This window comes from Amblyomma americanum, chromosome 9, assembly GCF_052857255.1.
Source record: "Amblyomma americanum isolate KBUSLIRL-KWMA chromosome 9, ASM5285725v1, whole genome shotgun sequence".
NCBI classification, from domain to species: domain Eukaryota; kingdom Metazoa; phylum Arthropoda; class Arachnida; order Ixodida; family Ixodidae; genus Amblyomma; species Amblyomma americanum.
In genome coordinates this window covers 23485038-23509331 of record NC_135505.1, presented here as the reverse complement: position 1 = coordinate 23509331, position 24294 = coordinate 23485038, and the positions used below count along the sequence as shown (strand labels likewise).

Genomic DNA, 24294 nt, shown 5'->3' with positions numbered 1-24294 from the left:
TATATCACTCGATTTTACGAATCGGGTGACATCTTCGTGTAGGTCAGGCCAATAAAAATCCTCTAGTACACGGTCTGTCGTGCGTCGTATTCCTTGTTGCCCGGCCATGTGCCACATATATTAAGAACCCTAAATTAAATTTTAATGGAAAGACGTGTGAAGAACACGACATGGATTAACCGAAGAATAAAGAAGAGGAAGAGAAGAAGATGACGACAAGGCTTACGTGGACTAACACTGAGGCTATAAAAGGGCGAGTGAGAGTGGGGCACGGGGGGAAACAGCAGAGAAGCGGAGGCTCCGGCGGGTCAGGGACACATCGGCTGGAAGAGAGCGACGCCGGCTACTGCTCCGGTGAGCTCGCGTTCTACGGCATCGCATCGTGGACTTCCTACCGTGCCTGAGCCCGTTCCGGGGAGTCAACGGAGGACGCTACCACCTGCTACCGCCAGGGGTGTCCCCAGCGCTGTTGCCACCCATCCGGGTGGTGCCCCCAATGCCAGCAACACAGGTATCAACTCCACGGGCGCTTGGACCTGGAGCTTGTACGACGCAGCCAGCGACGCCAGCCCAAGCCCGTCGAACGCCGCCAGCGACGCCAGCCCAAGCACGTCGAACGCCACCTCGACGCCGCCTACTGGATCCATACAACGCCGCAGCCACACTGAACCAACCGTGAGCACGAACGCCGACCACTAATAGTAGAACGCTAGTAGTAGACGCTGGTAGGAGTGTGCCGGGTCGTGTGTATTTATAGTCTTCGTGTTTTGTGTTAGTCTTGTTAGTTTTGTGTTCTAGTGTGTGTGCCACGTAGGGTGTATTAAATGTGTGTTTTTGTGAGTACACCCGTCGCCTAGTCCATTCTTTCGGCCCGAGTGTTCTCCGGAGAGATCCGTGACGCCATGATGCTTTCATGAGCCATCTGTAGAATTTGCAGTCATAACGCTACAGCTACAACAATTTTGAAGTTTCTACCAGTCGACATTTTGTAATGTCCGTAGAGAATATTTCCTTCTTCACTGAACAAGTATGTATGACCCTTGCCGGATATAAACTCTTTATTTACTTCAGAGAAGAGCGGTTTGAGTGTTGCATCCTTCCACTTCTCTTCAGCTAACTAGTCTGTTGTGACGCCACAGCGCTTGATTAGTAGCACATGCAACGGGGATAACTTATCCTCTTGTGTCTTGGTCACAACGGTAACACAACGCTCCGATTTTCCAGGCGGGAGGTGTTCCTGGAAGACTAGTGTCGGGCCATGCTCTCGAACACGTGCGTTCATCCAGTCTGGGTTCGGGTCGTGGTTCCCTGGCACCTAGGATGTTCCCGAGCACGAGGTCGTACAAGGGGCGTTTCGTGCAAAGTTCTGTCACCTCGCCAGAGTAGTATGGCGTACGAAATTGCACTCTTGCCTCGGCTAATTGGGTGACGGTACTATCCAGGAGATATAGTGCCCCTGTGCGTCCTGTCAAGCATTTCTTCGGAACCAAACTCCGGCGGATAACGACAGCATTAATGGCCGTGTCTCGAAGAACGCGAAAGAGTTTTGCCGCGGCTATTCCTTCCGTAACTGCCATCCGTCCAGTTGTAGGCTGAAGCGCGTTCACCATGCTTTGGTCATGACCACTAGGACCGGAGCCTTTTTGTTTTGCATATTTTCGCTGTTTAGTGCTGGCTGGTGAAGCAGGTGGGAGAGCACGTGTAGCGTGGCAGGTGGCACTCTGCTCTTTCTTCGGGTGCCGACTTCTGCAATTCTCGACCCTGTGCCGATTTTACCGGAAGAATCGCACCTTGGCGCCTCTTTTGTGTAGCTGCGACAATCGGAAGCCTGATTTCCGAACAATTGCATAACATGCACCTTAATTGTGCCTTCTTCGGCGGGTCAGCAGAGATCTTAGTGGGTAATCTGGCTACATCAGAAACTTTTCCGAGACCCCAAGCCTCGATGCCTGGCCGGCGCAGGCTAGCTGGCCTTGGGGAAACGCCGAGCTCCAAAAAGGACGCCCCGCCACTCAGCCACCCACTGCCATGACTTCCTCGAAGCAGAGCTCCGACGTTCGATCCTGCACGCGCAGCCGCTCACCCCACCGTAGACAATGCGGCGTTGCCTACCGGCTGAAGCGATATGGGGAAAAGTATAGCCGCGACACCCTGTCCGCACTGCATACACCAGCAAGCTTGCGTGGAAGCTCGGCATGTTATTGCAATCCTGTCGTCATAGCCAACGCCGTTCACCTGTGGAGCATCGGAGAGGCTAGGGGGCTTATGCGCTGAGAGATCCGGGCTCCCTGCCCACTATCTCTGGTGGTCCAGAGAAAGAGTGGGCTGCACTAGTAATAGTACGAGCTGCTACTTCCACCTACCATAATTTCCGCGCGTGATCTCCCATTGTTCCGACTGGCGAACACTGCCGTCCGATCGAGCGTCGCACGCGAACACAATATTCACAGTTGAACGAATGCTATATCCTATTGGAATAAACTGCCTGAAGATGCGGTCAAGTGTACGTCCGTGAAATTATTTGTTAATTATATTGAAAAAATTGACTTTTCTGTTTAATTTTCTCTATTATTTTTGTGTTTAGATCATAGAAGATCTCTGTATTTTTGTGTTTGATCACATTGATGCCTTGTTAACACTCCTGCAAGGGCCCGAAAAGGGCCTGCAGTATGTTGAAATAAATAAATAAATAAATTTAAAGGTAGCTGCTGGCTGCAATGTGCTTCTCCTATATTGAGGTCAATTCTTGACGTGGTCAGGTGAAGGTTCCTGCCTAGCATGAGACCTGCAGGTTTCGGAATATGGCGAAAGGTGCTGTTTGAAGAAATAACTGCAGTTTATGTACCACAGCGTCTTGGCTTCAAATCTGCAGTGCGCACCTCAACTCGCGAACCATGCATACGTTTTTTCCTTCGCTTGGGAGGGGCGCAGTTCAACATGGAACTGGGGTCTTTTAATTTTAAGACCAGTCGTATTTCTCTACCTGCAGACACCAATGTCATTACGACTGCAGTCGAATCTGGAAATATGTGCGGCGCAGATAACTAACGCATCTTTTCACTCACGGATTGTGAATGGAGGCGTCAAGTTCAACTTTAGCTCAGGCGGCGTGCACACTAAACATAGCAACAAAATAGACGCCCTAGACTAAAACACGAACCGGTCCCACCCAAAATCTACAATAATTTTTTTCTGTGCATTTAGAATTTAATGCCAAAAGGTTTGAAGATCTTGGTATCGCTTAGCCTTTTTTCTTGCCACACTAAGCTTTATAACTATGCCATTGATGTCTACCATATTCGAGCTGGACGTATTTTGCTTAGCCACGCCACATGTCAGCACATGATTCTGAGTTTTAAGATTGCACTGGCTCCTTCTCTTCAATTCCATTTTGCTCATCTAGTCCTTACGGAAGTCAACTAGTTTCACATCATACCCGTTTATGAAACCTAATAATGTCATTTAGCCCACAACGCGACATCTAGAAATAGGTTTGAATGAAAAAAGAATCCTGGATACATTTCTGCTTTGATCTCAAGCCAGCAAGCATAGGATCTTCCGCGAGGTGTCTTGGCCTATGTGCTTCGCGATTCACATGCGGAAAACAAAAATCTGCTTTCGTAACTCCTGAGGCGTAGCCACTTTGCTCGTCTATGAGCCCGCAATCGTGATGAACGGATTGCGTCTGGCATGGTAGGCAGATTGCACGGGTGGGGTATTTCCATGAAGCCAGCCCGCGATGATAGAAGCGTTCACTGTCATCACATCAGGGTCCCTTAGGGCAAACAACGCGGTTTGTTTCGCATCAGAAAAGAAAAAAACAAAATGTGTTCATGGTGTTTGAGGCTTTTTATTTTTTAGCTATTACACCCACTGCGAAAAACAAATTCTAAAAATTATTTCCTTGCTCAATATTTATTGCATCTTCATAATGCAAAAAAAGAACATCATTCTAACCTGTTCAACAAAACACAAGGGCGCACAGAGATTGTTTGGGAGACGCTTAACACTCCAATTAATAGTTCATCGGAAGCGGTAACTAAAATAGTTAAAGATGGTCAACAACCACAGCCGGAAAAATAGTAATCTTTCGGTTTAAAAAAAAAACAGCTTTACGCCTAGCGTGTGAAGTCCCAATATCGCTCTCACACTTTACGTTTATTTAAAAAGCGCAACATAATTCAGGTTTCATCAATGTATGATCACAAGCTATTTCAAATGTATAAACTCGGTTTACTAATAAATAATGATGCCTTAAGAAGCCTAGCACGGCTAGCGGAAAACTTCCCTGTTTATAATGTTCGCCATCGTTAAGTGTTGTATGTCGCTGAATTCAGAACCACATCAAATGCTGAAATTTATTCTGCGCACACTTCTAAATCGCGTACTAAAAGAAACTAACAATGACATATCTTGCATATCGCCAAGAGAACTGCGTGAAATGTTTGTATAATGATGCGACAGAAAGACTTTTTTTCTTTCTTTGCGTGGTGGCTTCCTGTTTGAGCGATTTAGCTTAACTCATGTATGTGTTTCGTCCTAGTGTATTGTACTTCCTTAGACGCAAGCTTCTATGCGGTCCCGTGCGCTAGGGGGTCAGGGCTCCTCAAGCTGTTTCCCTCAGCTTTTGCCTGTCCTCCTCGTAACTTTTTTTGTTGCGGAATAAATTTGATTTGATTTGATCGTATTTGGTAACGGGTGATTTTACTGGCAAGATTGTTGGGTTAGCCCAGAGTCTTCAATTTGTTGTTTGTGGTCTGTGAGTCGGGCTTGAAGACGTATTGTGAAGGGTGGGGAAGAACTGGATATACGAATTAACAAAGAAAACTTTGGTAACCACTCATTTGCGGCGTTGCTGAGCATTTGACACAATATATGAAAAAAACAGAGGAAACTTCGCGAAATATTGTGCATAAAAAAACAATTCCGTGGACACTTAAGCGCGGCCTTAATATTATGACGAAATAGATTTAATGGGGCTGGGCCCATTTTTATTTTCAGCCCAGTTGCTTTTCATTCTCCAGAGCCACTGCGTAACGGTGGCGGAATGATGTCACGAACCACGCCGACGAATGCGGAATTGTGTAGTGACATCATCACTAGTGTGCTTTGGGATCGCTGTTGGGTGTTTGAATTACTCGCGCGAGGTCATGTGGTTGTGACGTCACGACCCTCTCTAGCAATCTGGATCTTCTCGACACAACGCCGACAGTTACTGCTGCACCGGCTTTTCTGCTATCCGGGACAGTTAGCCGTATCGCGTTAATAGAGGAGCGCTTGCGTGTTGCTTCTCCGTTCCACGGCGGATGCCTGCCTTTATTTGTTTGCACGCAGTATTTAACCACGTATCCTTTGCATCCTTGCCCGTCTAGCAGTTTTAAGGCGAAAGCCTTTAATGGCTCATACTCCCGGTCGAGATGCTGTCACGACAACGGAAGTGACGTCACACCGTCCGTCCATGTTTTGCCCTCTTCAACTCAATAACAAAAAATATTTGTGAATTATTGGATTCGAACCACCAACCTGCCGTTGCGCAGCCGATCGTGCTAACGACTACCCTACTTCCTGCCAACGCATATGTAGTTCTCCATGTCTAGGACGCTGGAGAGTGTTTGCGGAAAGGCGTTGTATCAGACGGATGCCTTCCAAACGCCATCCAGTGTCTCCAGCATTTAAGATTCACAAAAAATTGTGCTCTTAACATCTTAACCACATATCAGTGACACAAGCAGCAACAACGCGCTAAAGGCTTTCGCCTCATCGCACTTTAGGTCAGCAAAGTGCCCCCCACCCCTGGATTTTCAGTTTGTTGTGACAGAGAACTTTAACACCTATATTGTTGCCATCGACGATGATCCTTATATTCTAAAGGCTGCGATTCCCCCGCGCACGCGAACCAGGAGAGCCTCGTAGACATTAAAGGGTAGGGACAGCCACGGCTCCCACAGTCGGGGCTCTTGTGGGGTGACAGATTGGCTGTTTCGGCAGTCTATTTTTTTCTGTGTCCCCATGTTGTGCCTTGTTTAAAAATTAGCACGTTCAGAGGGAACTCGCGAAATGTCAGACCATGCGGTAACAAATGCTGCAGGTGGGAGGTGTGACTTGCACTGCACGTACAGACACTGTCCGCTAGCAATGCATTCTTGAGCATTACCAGGCATTTGAGACATCGCCCGGACACCGCCACTGATCCGAGCCGCCAATAGCGGTTCAATGGCATCCACTCGGTCATTGTCTTTCTTTCTTACGACACGGATAATATTAACGCACAATTTTTGAACATTCAAAGTGTTGCGCCAAGTGGAAGCAGTCAAAGAAACAAGTAAAAATTGGCTTTGACTAAAGGAAATGGCGCAGTAACTGTCTCACATACCTCGCTGGACACCTGAACTGCGCTGTAAAGGAAGGGGTAAACAAGGAATGAAATAATAAAGAGAGAAAGACGTGCAATGGTGGAGCTCTCCGGAATAATTTCAACCACATCGGGATCTTTAACGTATACTGACATCGAACAGCACACGGGCGCCTTTTGCGTTTCGCCTCACCGAGCGAGCAAGTCGCCAGGATTATCTCCTGGATAATGACGCGGAAATCAGGGATGCGAGAAGAAGAAACTCTGCGCCTGGTGCAGGCTTTCGTCGTAATCCGCGTCGTCTATGCAGCACCCTACCTACGCCTCTAGAAGTTTGAAATCAAGAATCTCAATGTGATTATCAGAACAGCCCACAAGAAGGCCCTGGGCCTACCTCTTGCGACATCGACGGACCGGCTCTTACGACTGGGCGTCCACAACACGATAGACGGGCTGATAGCGGCACACCTCACGGCGCAGGTGATAAGGCTCTCCTCTACTCGGACTGGCCGACAAGTCTTCAGTGATTTAAACACCAATTGCCTCCGACTGCTAGACACCAAAAACGACATCCCAGCCTCATGGAGAGGACCATTGAAGGCTGCTTCACAAATCAAAAATATGCACCCCACCCCGATTTTCACCAGTGAAGAAGACAAGCACGAGTCGAAGCTATAGAAAGACACTACGGCGAGCGAGACGGCCTGTTCTGTGTCGATGCTGCGGGTCCCAAGCTGGGAATGACGGTCGCCGCAGTAGAGTACCAAAGCAAAACAATGGGCGGACTAGTACTGGCTACCCAGGGCATACTGGCTGCAAAAGAAGTGGTGATTGCTCTAGCTGCAACACACACTACCTAGGAATACATTCTTACATGGCCACAGGCATTGTATCGCAATTACCTCAGGGTCAGGATCGCATAGCTTGCAGATAAAATCTTGCAAGATAGCTACACTTGTGGCTACCAACCCATACATAAACACTTAATATGGGTATCAGGTCACCCGGGCATCCCAAGGAACGAGAGCGCATATGCCTCAGCTTGAGCATCTCTCCCCCGAGCACCTAGTATGAATGCCGTGGAGCCTCCTACTCCACTACTAACTTACACCGACATACTTCAGCACGGAAGATTATTCCTTCGGGTCTACCCTCCGAAGGCTAAGACATTTGATAAAGGGGAGACACTACACCTCCGAAGGCTATAGACCAACACTTAGAACAACCCACGAAGACTGCACGCAATAGATCCAAAGTCATTTGACTCACAATGCAAATTCTGCGGGGAGAAGGCGGTCCTGTACCATATGGTATGGACCTGCCAACGAAACCAGGCGGTCACTGTTAATAACCAGTTAACGCAGGCGGGTTCGGAGACAGCTCTGACAAGCTCAGACGAAACGAGCCAAAAAGAACTCATCGAAAGAGCCCGAATAGTAGCCTACGTCAATGGGGTTCCGGACTGAGAGCTCCAACCGCCACTACAACCTCTTAAATGATTTAATTAAATTATTTTCAGCACCACCATCCACCGAAACGCGGCCGCCGCGGTCGGGTTCGGAACTACTAGCTCATGTCGCGAACTCCTGGTAACGCTGCTCGAGCGGATAGCAGTTTACCTAGAGGGACCGCTGGCGTCACTGTCTATGCGAGTTCCTAAAAGAGAACTTCATCCAGTGCGGGAATGCCAGGAAGACGAGATTCCGGATTTGGCTTCGGTAGTGTTGGCCCTAAAACATGAATTCAAGCTCAGAATCGGCAGTGACGTCGCGAGGCTCTCGTCCGTGCGCAGATTACATTAATTTACTAGCGCATTTTTCACTTCTTTAACAAATTAAACACAAGCGTTAGCCTGGCATGGAAACATGCGCAGAATTTCTTCGAGGTTTCCCGCAAGATGAGTCGCATTGTTGCGGCTAAATCCACATTTCACTCCGAACATTAGCCAAGCCAAATAGGAAACCTCACCTTCCTTGCGTTCCTGCGGCTCTCCATGATGGGTGAAGTGCAGTGCTTCAGGCTGGGTTTTTTTCAAGCTGCGGCTACTTCAGCTGGTCTTGCCTCGCTTTGCACTTTACAGGAACGGAACGCATGCCATTTTCCGGAAGGCCCGATGAAGACAGACATGTATCGTGTGGTCACCTGCGCACTGGCCATGGTGCATGTGGCGTGGGCGTCCAGCAAGCAGCATCATGTTGCCGTCTCGTGGCATTCCCGAGAGAAACGTCTCACAGTTCACAACAACACGCGCGTCGGGGACATCATCGCCGTATGCGTGTTGAGTGACAGCCGCTTGGACTATGGGTGAGTGCGGCTAGGAGTTTATCTTTGCTGCAGACACGACAGTCAAGTCTTACATATAAACCATATTGTGTCCTGTTCGTCTTGAGACCCTAAGATATTGTTGCCAAAGCAACATCAGCGTCGCTTTCTGTGCTTCGCGGATATTAAGTGCCCCTCCAGATCGTTGGGGGTAGCAGCCAGTGTACCGCTTACGACTGACACCACAGTTGTTGGCTTGTGTCCGAATGTGTACAGTGCATTTTTCACATCCTAGCAGCTTTTGATGTTCTCAAGATTTTTTTTTTGTTCTCAACACGGCTTTCACCAGGCATGGCGATGTCTGGGAATCTAATCCTCTTTTTGACTAACATGGTTAAGTAGGTATGAAGGAAGCCAACAGTCGCCGAATCCAAGGAGCACAGCGGAATGATTTCAGTGTGAAAGCACTACTTCACGAGATGTAACAGGCTCACCGAGTTTGTTTGTATGTTGACCTTGAAAGTGACCTTGGAATATATAGCATAGCAACAGCCTATGCAGAAATAAAACAAATATTGAAGCGACTGGGTTTCGAACCCACGGCGGCGCGAACAGATCAGCTTCGCAGGTCACTGCACGAGGGTACTGTGCTACCACAGAAGCCGATCATGCCTCGTGTTGTGTTTGTAGCCTTAGAGACATGCCTCGTGTTAAACTGGTGATGATGATGATGATGATGATGTTGATGTCCTCAGGCTGAATGGCACGTACCGAAGGCGGGGGATTGGCCAGCGTGCATTGCTGATACAAACGCACATATGAGTAAGGAGTGGAGTAATTGGATAATTTTGTGAAGACGACCCGAATTTTTATTAAAGAGGTGATAAAAACGGAAATGAAAAGCTGTGAATTCACATTCTAGCGTAAGAATCTACCTGATGCAATTATATATCCGTAAATAGAATCGCACAGTGGTTTCAAGGCATATCCCTTGGCACTTGCCCTAAAGGAGAGGAGCATCGGAACAGATAGAAGTGGCCCCAGTCGAGCGAGGGGGATCTCCAAGTATGTTCTACGGAGAGAAGCAAACCGCTGGCAAAATAGGAAAAAGTGATCTATTGACTCAATTTTGCCACAAGACTCACGTAGATTTGTCAGCAATAACACTAATCGACATAAATAAAGATTCAGTGGTGGTATTCTGCAGCGAAAGAGGGTCATGAACACCTCACATTTCCTTGAACTGCACAAGCGCACACTCCAAGGAAATTTCAGGTGTTGAAAATCCGCTACAGCAAGGAGAGGCTCATGGCTCAAGTAGTGGAGGCGCTGGAACCGTTGGAAGCGTGCTGCAGTCAAGAAGACAGTATCAGGGACGAATGGGACAATAGGTCGCTTAAGGGCGGACATAGGCATAAACTCAGCCCTCTCATTTGAAACAATGCCACAGTGCCCAGGGACCCAGTGAAAACGAACTTCTGTAATATGTGGTGGAATAAAAAATCCAAGGGAACGGCTCATAAGAGTATCCCTCGATTTTTTGAGCGCTGTCAAGATGGAAAGGCTGTTTGAAAGTATAATATCCTGAGAGATATTGCAGGAAATCCTTATTATAAGGCCAACTCAATGGCCAGAATCTCGGTGACAAAAATAGGGATACAGTCAGGGGCCCGAAATGAATAACTCCAATCAAGAGCCATTGAGTAAATTTCAATGGCTGCCTTTTCATTTTTCTGGGAGGCGTCTGTAAAAACGGCAGTATGGTCAGGAAAATTATCCAGATACTCCTCAATAAGCCCTTTTAATACACTGGGAGACGGATCTTTCGCATTCCCTGGGAGGGTGTCATCAAAGGTGACTACAGTATCAGCGCGGCGGTAGATAACTGGTAGTACAGAATTTATTGATACAGATATTTTTGACAGCAGGGAATTAGTGAACACAATCGAAGAAGCTTATACCTAGGCCAAAAAGTACAAAGGAATAGAGATGGGTGCGTTGTAAATACGGTTTTAGCCAATCCAGGAACACGCTCCAAAGACCTTCAATACGTCCGCACAGTACGAAGCTGAAACCGCAAATTTAGATCAGGTATCCGCGCCTCCAAGTACAGCACAGCATTCGCCACAGATTTAGGCAGACCTAAGCAAATGCGCAGAGCGCGTCGCTTCATAACGGACAGGGGTTCAAGCTTATAGCTTGGGCGCCCAGAGAAGAGAAAAGAGCCGAATTCAAGTATTGGCCGCACTTAGGCCTTATAAAGAAAGAGCGAAGTGTCCCGACGCATACCAAAATTTTTGTTGCTGATCCTAACGAACCGGCCAAGGGCACGCTCACCTTTAAGCACAATGCTTCTGATATGAGGCCGGCAGTCTAACTGCGGGTAATATGATTTACTCATGTATTTAACCGAATCAACTTGCGGGATTAGGATAGAGTGATACGACAAAGAAATGTAAAGGGGGGATGACTGTGGGAGAACAATTGGTTTATTGGTTTATGGGGGTTTAACGTCCCCCACCACCTGGGGTTCTTTAACGTGCACTGACATCGCACAGCACACGGGCCTCTAGAATTTCACCTCCATCGAAATTCGACCGCCGCGGCCGGGATCGAACCCGCGTCTTTCGGGTCATCAGCCGAGCGCCGTAGCCACAGCGTCACCGCGGCGGCTACTGTGGGAAAACAAGGACGGCACACTTGTTGACATTAATACCTTTGAGCGTTCTTTGCAAGCTTACCTTTTGTAACCGTCTCCTGCCTGGGCAGCACTGCTGCCTGCAGTATTTTGAAATAAATAAATAAACTAAAGTTAACAATAGGCGGTCGAGCTAAACTTCCAGAGCAGTTAAATACTCCTGCAACAATTGATACAGGTTAAAAATATTTTTGGTAGAAGCGAAAAAGCAATATCATGCGCATACACATAACCTTTGACTTCGGGGTGAATAGGAATATCACGCATTAGTATGTTAAACAACAACGGCGAAAGAACGGAGCCTTGTGGAACACCTCTAGACTGGGTGTATGTGTTAGAATTTAACGTTTCCTTAGTGCAAAAGAATGATCTGCTCCTTAAGAACTGCCTTATCCACGCGAAGAGGTACGAAGGAGGTTGTACACCAGCTAGCTTTTGAAGCAGAATGCTGTGTTCAACGCTGTCATGCGCCTTAGCAATACCCAAAGTATGTTGCAGTTAAACTGCGACACACCCTCGCGCTGTGTATTGCATGTCGTCGTCATTATCAACTTGAATTTGCGACAAGAACGCATCAGGTCAGCTAAGCCTCGATAAGAGCTTAACCTGTGTCTAATATCGTCGCCAGACGTGCAGACGACCCAGTAAAGCAAACCCATGAGCAAACCAGGCTAAACACGAGCTTTCTTACGTTTACTCGGTTTGGCTACATTAAAGGACGGCCATTTTTTTTTAAAGCCTGGTGTTGATGGTAAATTGGAGTGTAATGTAATTATTTTGCCTCCTAAAGAAAATTGAATACAGAGCAGAGGAAAAACCGACCATGTGTCACCGGTGGGATCCGATCCCACGACCTACTAATTTCGAGTACTGTGCCATCTCAACTGAGCTATGGCGATGGCTGTCCAATCTTTCGCTTTTGTGGGTATTTATGCTTGCGTGCAACCTAACCTTGAGTGTGTTCACTAGCGCCAACGTTGTACATAGTGGTGGACGTAGTACGCCCTGTATTACCGCGAGGGCCACGTAAGAAGGCGGTTCAAGTGCGAGGGCGGAAGCTGTAGTGGGGTGTACTATGCCCCAAAATGCGGTCCGTTTGAATACAGAAGTTCATTATTATTCTGCGTGCTCTTTACACCACGTTTTATGGGTGGTTATCAGCTTCTCATTTTTGTGCTGCTGGCAGGTCTCAATACCTGCATCACACGAATTCAGTGGATCATCTAAAGCATCACCATTATTATTATTATTATTATTATTATTATTATTATTATTATTATTATTATTATTATTATTATTATTATTATTATTATTCATGCATTTTGTCTTTACTACACTTGTGCGTTTGCACCGGTATTATACTTTTTTTTCTCCTTAATTGTTCATCACGTGTACTTGTTTTCATTAATATTATTTCTCTAATACTGTGTACTCACGCCTGATTGTCTGTAACGCGTTCACTAATTACATTTCTTATTGTGTATGATTGTATTTCTAGCTTGTATTTCAGAGGTTTCTTATTCGTTCATATTAGTATTGGCTTTATTCTTGTTTGTATTTTGCTATATGCTGTACTTGGCTGTTATCGGTCGTTCTTGTGTTCATTCTCTTTGTTTCTTGTTTCATTAGTTATTTATATGTCTGTTGCCTGTTCTAGCTGTTTTTATTTACCGCTGTTCTTGCTGTTTTCTTGTTTTCGCTTTTTTGCTTCATGTTTGCTTTCACGCCTAGTTTATATATCTTTTTTTTTCTGTCACCTTGACTGCTGCATAACCTCCCCTGAGTGTCTTCCTTCGTGGTGAAATAAATTTACATTTTGTGCGTGTGAATGGTGTACCAGCACCAAGACCTTTGGGTTGTTCCTGGGCACCGAAACATTATTATTATTATTATTATTATTATTATTATTATTATTATTATTATTATTATTATTATTATTATTATTATTATTATTATTATTATTACATCAGTTTTCTTGGAAAACTTCCAGCTCTCGTCCCATACGAAGTAACTCACTGCAGCTTCCTTCTCTTAGCTGCCGTCGTGTGAGGGCAGATATAATTTTCTTGTATAAACTTCTTCATGGTCACATTATATGCCCTCAGCTCCTAGCGCGTATCCTTTTGCGTGTACCGTGAAAGAGCATAAGGGAATTCAGATCATTCCAAGTTTCTGCGCTCCTGCACTCCCTCTCCCCTCTGGACAGAATGCAGTAGTTGTTTAATTCTCTTTGTCCTCACCTTCATATATTCGAAAATTCTCTCCCTTTCTTTATATTGGATGTCCGTGACGTTCCACTTTGAGCACTTTTTTTCTCATACGTAACTTCCCATTTCATGCATTTTCTCTTTACTACACTTGTGCATTTGCACCGGTATTATATTTTTTTTCTCCTTAATTCTTCATCACGTCTACTTGTTTTCATTAATATTATTTCTGTAATACTGTGTACTCACGCCTGATTGTCTTTAACGCGTTCACTAATTACATTTCTTATTGTGTATGATTGTATTTCTAGCTTGTATTTCAGAGGTTTCATATTCGTTCATATTAGTATTGGCTTTATTCTTGTTTGTATTTTGCTATATGCTGTACTTGGCTGTTATCGGTCGTTCTTGTGTTCATTCTCTTTGTTTCTTGTTTCATTAGTTATTTATATGTATGTTGCCTGTTCTAGCTGTTTTCATTTACCGCTGTTCTCGCTGTTTTCTTGTTTTCGCTGTTTTGCTTCATGTTTGCTTTCACGCCTAGTTTATATATCTTTTTTTTCTGTCGCCTTGACTGCTGCATAACGTCCCCCGAGTGTCTTCCTTCGTGGTGAAATAAATTTACATTTTGTGCGTGTGAATGGTGTACCAGCACCAAGACCTTTGGGTTGTTCCTGGGCACCGAAAAATAAAGATTTATTATGACCTCGGCGTACTTTTCGACCGCAGCCTCAGCTTCTCCTCTCATACAAAACGCATTGCTCTGCGGGCTATGCGTACACTTGGCTTCATCTGCAGGCTTTCGAGAGAGTTTCGAGCCCCACTTCCTTTCTTAAAGCTCTACCTCTCCATATGCTTGCCGCTTTTGGAATATGCGTCTGTTGTTTGGAGCGGCACTTGCCAGTCGAACTGTGAAAAAATCGACAGAGTTCAGCTAAAGTTTTTACGCATATTTCAACATCGGTTTTCTTGCAAAACTTCCAGCTCACGTCCCAGGCGGAGTAACTCACTGCAGCTTCCTTCTCTTAGCTGCCGTCGCGTGAGGGCAGATATAATTTTCTTGTATAAACTTCTTCATGGTCACATTCTATGCCCTCAGCTCCTAGCGCGTATCCTTTTGCGTGTACCGCGAAAGAGCATAAGGGAATTCAGACCATTCCAAGTTTCTGCGCTCCTGCACTACCTCTCCCCTCTGGACAGAATGCAAAAGTTGTTCAATTCTCTTTGTCCTCACCTTGATATATATATTCATATTTGAACAGCGCAATAAAACAACGGGACACAACGAAGAAAGGACACCACAAGCGCTTGTGGTGTCCTTTCTTCGTTGTGTCCCGTTGTTTTATTGCGCTGTTCAAATATGAATCAATACCAACTCGCCCAGTTCGCAGCTTTAATGAATGTAATCACCTTGATATATTCGAAAATTCTCTCCCTTCTTTTATATTGGATGTCCGTGACGTTCCACTTTGAGCACTCTTTTTCTCATACATAACTTCCCCTTTCATGCATTTTGACTTTACTACACTTGTGCATTTGCACTGGCATTATATTGTTTTTTTTTCCTTAATTGTTCATCACGTCTACTTGTTTTCATTAATGTTTTTTCTTTAATACTGTGTACTCACGCCTGATTGTCTGTAACGCGTTCACTAATTACATTTCTTATTGTGTATGATTGTATTTCTAGCTTGTATTTGAGAGGTTTCTTATTCGTTCATATTAGTATTGGCTTTATTCTTGTTTGTATTTTGCTATATGCTGTACTTGGCTGTTATCGGTCGTTCTTGTGTTCATTCTCTTCGTTTATTGTTTCATTAGTTGTTTATATGTCTGTTGCCTGTTCTAGTTGTTTTCATTTACCGCTGTTCTCGCTGTTTTCTTGTTTTCACTTTTTTGCTTCATGCTTGCTGTCACGCCTAGTTTATATGTCTTTTTTTCTATCGCTTTGACTGCTGCATTACCTCCCCTGAGTGTCTTCCTTTGTGGAAGACAAATTTACATTTTGTGCGTGTGAATGGTGTACCAGCACCAAGACCTTTGGGTTGTTCCTGGGCACCGAAAAATAAAGATTGATTGATTATTATTATTATTATTATTATTATTATTATTATTATTATTATTATTATTATTATTATTATTATTATTATTATTATTATTATTATTATTATTATTATTATTATTATTATTATTATTATTATTATTATTACTTTTACTTTTACTTACGTACTTTTCGACCGCAGCCTCAGCTTCTCCTCTCATACAAAACGCATTGCTCTGCGGGCTATGCGTACACTTGGCTTCATCTGCAGGCTTTCGAGAGAGTTTCGAGCCCCACTTCCTTTCTTAAAGCTCTACCTCTCCATATGCTTGCCGCTTTTGGAATATGCGTCTGTTGTTTGGAGCGGCACTTGCCAGTCGAACTGTGAAAAAATCGACAGAGTTCAGCTAAAGTTTTTACGCATATTTCAACATCGGTTTTCTTGCAAAACTTCCAGCTCACGTCCCAGGCGGAGTAACTCACTGCAGCTTCCTTCTCTTAGCTGCCGTCGCGTGAGGGCAGATATAATTTTCTTGTATAAACTTCTTCATGGTCACATTCTATGCCCTCAGCTCCTAGCGCGTATCCTTTTGCGTGTACCGCGAAAGAGCATAAGGGAATTCAGACCATTCCAAGTTTCTGCGCTCCTGCACTACCTCTCCCCTCTGGACAGAATGCAAAAGTTGTTCAATTCTCTTTGTCCTCACCTTGATATATATATTCATATTTGAACAGCGCAATAAAACAACGGGACACAACGAAGAAAGGACACCACAAGCGCTTGTGGTGTCCTTTCTTCGTTGTGTCCCGTTGTTTTATTGCGCTGTTCAAATATGAATCAATACCAACTCGCCCAGTTCGCAGCTTTAATGAATGTAATCACCTTGATATATTCGAAAATTCTCTCCCTTCTTTTATATTGGATGTCCGTGACGTTCCACTTTGAGCACTCTTTTTCTCATACATAACTTCCCCTTTCATGCATTTTGACTTTACTACACTTGTGCATTTGCACTGGCATTATATTGTTTTTTTTTCCTTAATTGTTCATCACGTCTACTTGTTTTCATTAATGTTTTTTCTTTAATACTGTGTACTCACGCCTGATTGTCTGTAACGCGTTCACTAATTACATTTCTTATTGTGTATGATTGTATTTCTAGCTTGTATTTGAGAGGTTTCTTATTCGTTCATATTAGTATTGGCTTTATTCTTGTTTGTATTTTGCTATATGCTGTACTTGGCTGTTATCGGTCGTTCTTGTGTTCATTCTCTTCGTTTATTGTTTCATTAGTTGTTTATATGTCTGTTGCCTGTTCTAGTTGTTTTCATTTACCGCTGTTCTCGCTGTTTTCTTGTTTTCACTTTTTTGCTTCATGCTTGCTGTCACGCCTAGTTTATATGTCTTTTTTTCTATCGCTTTGACTGCTGCATTACCTCCCCTGAGTGTCTTCCTTTGTGGAAGACAAATTTACATTTTGTGCGTGTGAATGGTGTACCAGCACCAAGACCTTTGGGTTGTTCCTGGGCACCGAAAAATAAAGATTGATTGATTATTATTATTATTATTATTATTATTATTATTATTATTATTATTATTATTATTATTATTATTATTATTATTATTATTATTATTATTATTATTATTATTATTAATATTATTATTATTACTTTTACTTTTACTTACGTACTTTTCGACCGCAGCCTCAGCTTCTCCTCTCATACAAAACGCATTGCTCTGCGGGCTATGCGTACACTTGGCTTCATCTGCAGGCTTTCGAGAGAGTTTCGAGCCCCACTTCCTTTCTTAAAGCTCTACCTCTCCATATGCTTGCCGCTTTTGGAATATGCGTCTGTTGTTTGGAACGGCACTTGCCAGTCGAACTGTGAAAAAATCGACAGAGTTCAGCTAAAGTTTTTACGCATATTTCAACATCGGTTTTCTTGCAAAACTTCCAGCTCTCGTCCCAGGCGGAGTAACTCACTGCAGCTTCCTTCTCTTAGCTGCCGTCGCGTGAGGGCAGATATAATTTTCTTGTATAAACTTCTTCATGGTCACATTCTATGCCCTCAGCTCCTAGCGCGTATCCTTTTGCGTGTACCGCGAAAGAGCATAAGGGAATTCAGACCATTCCAAGTTTCTGCGGTCCTGCACTACCTCTCCCCTCTGGACAGAATGCAAAAGTTGTTCAATTCTCTTTGTCCTCACCTTGATATATTCGAAAATTCTCTCCCTTCTTTTATGTTGGATGTCCGTGACGTTCCACTTTGAGCACTCTTTTTCTCATACATAACTTCCCCTTTCATGCATTTTGACTTTACTACACTTCTGCATTTGCACTGGTATTACATTGTTTTTTTTTCTCCTTAATTGTTCATCACGTCTACTTGTTTTCATTAATGTTATTTCTTTAATACTGTGTACTCACGCCTGATTGTCTGTAACGCGTTCACTAATTACATTTCTTATTGTGTATGATTGTATTTCTAGCTTGTATTTCAGAGGTTTCTTATTCGTTCATATTAGTATTGGCTTTATTCTTGTTTGTATTTTGCTATATGCTGTACTTGGCTGTTATCGGTCGTTCTTGTGTTCATTCTCTTTGTTTATTGTTTCATTAGTTGTTTATATGTCTGTTGCCTGTTCTAGCTGTTTTCATTTAGCGCTGTTCTCGCTGTTTTCTTGTTTTCACTTTTTTGCTTCATGCTTGCTGTCACGCCTAGTTTATATGTCTTTTTTTCTATCGCCTTGACTGCTGCATTAACTCCCGTGAGTCTCTTCCTTTGTGGAAGACAAATTTACATTTTGTGCGTGTGAATGGTGTACCAGCACCAAGACCTTTGGGTTGTTCCTGGGCACCGAAAAAATAAAGATTGATTGATTGATTGATTATTATTATTATTATTATTATTATTATTATTATTATTATTATTATTATTATTATTATTATTATTATTATTATTATTATTATTATTATTATTATTATTATTATTATTATTATTATTAATATTATTATTATTATTATTAATATTATTATTATTATTATTCTCCTGACAAGGTGTATAGTATCTTCTGCGACCAAATAAAAAAGTTCGAAAAAATTCAAAGCACGCCGTAATAAACAAGCGCAGGAAGGATTACAATCGGTTGACTGCAGATATAATGTGTGCCATTTCATATAGAGACATACTCTGGAAACGGTGTAAGCATGCCTCAAAAAATAATCACCTGCGTCTAAAGTACAGAGCCGCACGAAACAGGGTAGTTGCCTTAATAAGATCCCCGAAGCGCCAGTAGTTTTTCGAAAAATTTCACCAGTCATCAAAGAACCCCTCAAAAACATGGTCACTGATAAATTATCTTCGTGGCAAGAACGCTGCAAACATTTCCCTAATTTCGTTTTTTCCAGGCGATTCTGTCAAGGTCGCAGATAAGTTCAACCATCTGTTTGCACTGGCTTCCGAGAATGCATCTTCTTGCCAGGCCGTCCAATACACACTTAAGGATTCTATATCAGCGTCCGCTTTCCTACCTGGATTTTCAGAAAATGACCTTCACGAAATAATCTTCAGCTTTAAGCGCAATAAGCCTCCTGGCATCGACGGTTTATCCGAGAATCTGCTACAAACGAACCTTGCAGCATTATTCAATATCCTGCTCTTTATGTTAAACAGTTTTCTTGATTCCGCGTTTATCCCCAAGGAGCTTAAAACTGCGATTGTTAAGCCGTTTTATAAAGGAGGGAAAAGGGATGACATGAAAAACTATCGGCCTATTTCAATCCTTCCCATACTTTCTCATCTTACTGACAAATTTCTTTTGAAATCAATGTCGTTCTTTGTTGAAAAATTTTCAATTCTGTCGACTCGACAGTTTGGTTTTGTAGCCGGTCGGGGTACGGTAACCCTTCTAGAAGAGTTCTCTGATGAACTATTTTCAACTTTTGGCCAAAATTTGTTTAGGATTGCTTTATTCTTGGACATATCAAAAGCTTTCGAGACAGTTCATCACAAGATTCTATTACAAAAATAATATTCCAGCGGTTTTAGAGGGCCATTTTACGATGTTCTCAAAAGCTATCTCGCCGAACGATCACAAGTAGTTGTCTTAGACGAAATCAAAAACGCAAGTCGTAAACTTCAACTGAGGGCCGGAGTTCCTCTGGGTTCCATACTATCATCTCTACTTTTCAATATATTTATTAATGATTTATCTAGGGTTGTTTCAAAAGGTTTAATATTTCAATACGCTGACGACACTGTTTTGCTCTCAAAACATATTTCTGATACCATGGGTATCTCGAATCTTCAAGGTAATATACACAAAACAATGGCTTGGTTCGCTGATAATCATTTAAAGGTTAACGCCTATAAAACCCAACTCGTTTGATTCAGATCCCCTTTAAAATTAACCGCAATAGACGCTCCAGTTTTTTTTACACAGTCACAACTGTCATTTCTGTCGACGCGTGCTAATTACCTACGTGAACTCGGTAAAATACCTGGGAGTATTCTTCGACAGTGATATGTTGTGGCATACTCAGCTATCACACGTCTGCGATAAGCTCAGGAGCGCTGCATGGTTATTTTCTAACATCAAATCTAGCGTACCGTTTCAAGTAAAAAAAAAAACGATATTACATGCTTTGGTCTACAGCACTCTTCAATATAGGATTACAGTCTGCTTTTTGCCCCACCCGAAGGCAAAACCGCGTGGATTCTTTGTTAAGGAACATGCTAAGAAATATAGCCTACAATAATCCGTCACGCAAAGATCATAACATCTTCTCGGCGCTTGGCTTGCCATGCTTCTGGTCTTTGTTTGTGGAAACTGTGGTGCTACGGCATTTTTTGTTTAGTGATTTTAAAACATGCTCCACTGCCCACCGAAGCCTTTGTAGTGCCGCGCTCCTCAACAAGATGTAGTGAAGCTAGGCGCTGTGTTTATGTGCCGAAAATTCTGAACGATTTGCCAAATGAGGCATTCTCGATTACGTCAAAAAAGGAATTCAAAAACATTATTTGTTCATTGTAATAATGTTCCGTCACTACTTCTAATATGCATTGGTAATCATCTCTGAAATATGTACATCTTATCTTATTGGTATTGATCCTTGTCTCGCGATTTGTTCCTTGTTTGTGTTAAGCTTCTTAATTGTTAGTACTCCTGCATTTACCTCGTTATGCGTCGATACTGATATGAATATTGCACACTCGTCCGCTGATTTTGCCGGGCCAAGTTCTTCAAGCCATTGGTGGCTTTGACAGGCCGGTTTCTTGTGCTTTGTATTCTTTTTGCAATAAATCCATTATTATTATCATTATTATCGTCATTATTATTATTATTATTATTATTATTATTATTATTATTATTATTATTATTATTATTATTATTATTATTATTATTATTATTATTATTAATCTATCGCCTAAACATCGCATTACGCGCGCAGTATAGAGCGCCAAGCAGGAAGATCGTTGTTCTAATTAGAATTGCTAAACTACAGCACTTCTATCATAGTTTAAGTCAGTGCGCGAAATGCCCAGCAAAAACATGGCCGTTAGTAGACCAGCTTCGGAGTAAAAGCGAGGGAAACCACTCTGTAATGCATTTCTTCTCGGGAGACCCTTCAGCGTTAGCAGGTGCCTTCAATAATTTTTTTTTTCATGGGCCTCGGAAAAGACTTCGTTGGAGGGAACCACAGTTTGTTCATTTAAAAAAACAAAATCTGCCTGTGCCTGCCTACCACAGTAATCATCATCTGATCTGCATAGTACTGGCATGGTGTTGGCGACAAGACAGGGACCCGACAGCTTGTTACCACGTCCTTCAGGAGGGGAGACGGCGAACTTCAACGTCCTTCAATCCGAGCGTCACCAGCGTCGACTTCTTTTTGCCTGAGCGGCACCTGGCGCGCACACAAGCACACATAAGCACACAAGAAAGGTTCGAAGAAGCAGGGGGGTCACCGCGCAAAAGCAGCTTCATGTGTAAAATGGACGACCTATGGATGGGGTAGTCCACCTCTTCTCTGCTCTGGAAGTGCCTCGTCCGGGAGTACCTCATAGTTAACGTCACTGAAAGGCAAAGGAGTTTCTCGGACAAGTCTGGCCGACGAACAGGTATCCACACCCAAACCTGGTCGCTGGGATTGTAGAACACTTGCCTGTGCCGAAGGTGGTACCGGCGCGAGTCTTTATCTTGTTGCTTTGCGATGTGGATTCGTGCTGGCTGACAAGCCTGCTCGGCTTCTTGGGCAAAATGCTCAACGTCAGCAGAAAGTTGTTCATCGGTTGCGCAAGGGAGCATTGCTTCGAACATATTCTAAACTTTCCTGCGGTAGAGGAGGCGAAAGGATGTAAAACGGGTCGTCTCTTGAGCTGCTGTATAATAGGCAAATGTCATGTACGGCAGGATCATGTCCAATGTCCTGTGTTGGACGTCGACGTACATCGCCAGCATGTTCGCCATGCTCTTATTAAGCCGCTCTGTCAGCCCGTTTGCCTGGTGGCGGTAAACAGTACTTTTACGATGGGTCGTACCGCTGAGCTGAAAAATTTCGGCCATCACCTGGGAAGTAAAGGTGGTCCCTTTGTCGGTAATGACGTAGGTCGGGGCACCGCGCCGAAGTACGATCTGATTCATGAAGAAATATTCAACTTTGCACGCTATGCTGCGAGGTAATACTTTGACCTCGGCGTATCGAGTGAGGTAGTCAGAGGCAATGATGACGCACCGGTTGCTACCCGAAGACAAAGGGAAAGGTCCGAGAAGTTTTATTCGGACCTGATCAAACAGATCGCGCGGTTGTGCAATAGGTTGAAGGAGCCACGGAGGCCTGGAGGCCGGGGCCTTACGGCGCTGACATTGCCGACAGCTCTGGATATAGCGTTTAATAACAGTGGCAAGTTTCGGCCAGTAGAACAGGTGGCGTATTCTGGCAAGCGTCCGAGAGTATCCGAAATGGCGTGAGGTTGTTTCGGCGTGGCACACAGAGAGGATTTCCGCTCGAAAAGTGGGACGACGAGGAGGTAAGCTCGCGAACCGGAACCAGGGCTCGTCTTATATAGAGCACGACTCGTTTGAGAGAAAACAACGACAGTTGTCGAGAAAAACATTTGGGTATGGTGGCTGGTTTACGTTTTAAATGATCGATAAAGCGTCGCACACTAGATCGGCGCACTGTTGGGTTGACAAATCAGAGGAACGGATACCCCCAGGAAACTGATGTCGTCCGGGTCTGAGGTTGCGAGTTCGACAGGTGCATTAGAGAGGGTGTCGGCGTATTCATGCTTATATCCGGACTTATAGACGATGGTGAGGTCAAGCTCCTGCAGGTTCAAAGTCGTCCTGCCGTTGCACGAGAACCACGCTGTGGCCGATGTTGCTGTGGCCGGCGTGTATTTCAGTGTCACCCCGCTCGCCAAAATTGGCAAGAATGGGCGGCTTTTGAAGACGAAGGCGGAGCTTGGCGAAAACCACGTCTTGCTCATAGGCCCAAGAAACGTTTGAGGTCACTGCGGTAATCCGCATTGGAGGAATGCGAAAGCATTGGCGCCTCCCCGTTTCTCTTTGCCCATCTTTTCCTCTTTGCTTCACTCGTCGCCTCTCTTTGCTGCTCTTGTCCCTTCTCACATTTACTCGATTAAGCACTGGTGTAAATTCATGCCATTTCTCAATTACTGCAGTTATTTGCCTTACTTATTCAAGTTCCATCAATTGCCCATTTTGAGTTTTCAAACTTGGCGCCACGCTTCGTTTTCAAATTTGGCGCCACGCGGTGGCTAATAATAATAATAATAATAATAATAATTAGTTTTGGGGAAAGGAAATGGCGCAGTATCTGTCTCATATATCGTTGGACACCTGAACCGCGCCGTAAGGGAAGGGATAAAGGAGGGAGTGAAAGAGGAAAGGAAGAAGAGGTGCCGTAGTGGAGGGATCTGGAATAATTTCGACCACCTGGGGATCTTTAACGTGCACTGACATCGCACAGCACACGGGCGCCTTAGTGTTTTTCCTCCATAAAAACGCAGCCGCCGCGGTCGGGTTCGATCCCGGGAACTCCGGATCAGTAGTCGAGCGCCCTAACCACTGAGCCACCGCGGCGGGTAAACCACGCCACGCGGTGGCTCCGCCCACAATTTCGGTTTTTCAAATTTTTCGCCACACGTTGCGCTTTCTGCGCCCACTTTTAGGTATCTTTGGCTCTAATTAATAAACTAATCAACATATCGACAATGTTTTTTTTTCTACATAAAACTCACGTCATCCTCTTTCGACTGCAATCATTCGTTTGGCGCTCTCTCTTCTAAGTTTTTCACAACTGCTGCGGACACGTTTTGCAGGCACGTTTTGCGGACACGTTTTGCGGACACGTTTTGCGGACACCTCCTTGGTGACATAGCCTAGTAAAGCTTTCGACGTAATAATGGTGTGGCGTCGAGAGTGACGCGTGTCAGCGGCTCAGCAGGATCAGGGAAATTTTCGATAAAATGCCGATATTAGCAACAAAATAACGCTTCTGTTGGGCCTAGTTGGTGCATGGTGATACAGATAAACGATGTGCGCAAAACGTTTGACGAACCACATACATACACAGGAGATACACAAGGACTGGCGCAACGCTAACAACTACAGCTACAGAGCCCGAGAAGCTTTCTTGTTAGGTGGGGTTGGAAATTCCTCAATCGCTGCAAGCTTATTGGTGTCGGGTTCACGCTGGCGGCGCTG

General features: G+C 44.2%; 1 protein-coding gene across 3 annotated transcripts in view; it reads left to right on the top strand.

Moving 5' to 3' along the window:
* Nucleotides 1–24294, top strand: part of LOC144104000 (putative phospholipase B-like 2) — a 171130-nt gene that overhangs the window by 20538 nt on the left and 126298 nt on the right. For all 3 annotated transcript variants that reach the window (XM_077636770.1, XM_077636768.1, XM_077636769.1), the window contains one exon: nucleotides 8433–8656. In XM_077636770.1, the coding sequence (XP_077492896.1) occupies nucleotides 8466–8656 (191 nt within the window). In that variant the 5' untranslated portion in view covers nucleotides 8433–8465. The remainder of the gene's footprint in view (nucleotides 1–8432; nucleotides 8657–24294) is intronic.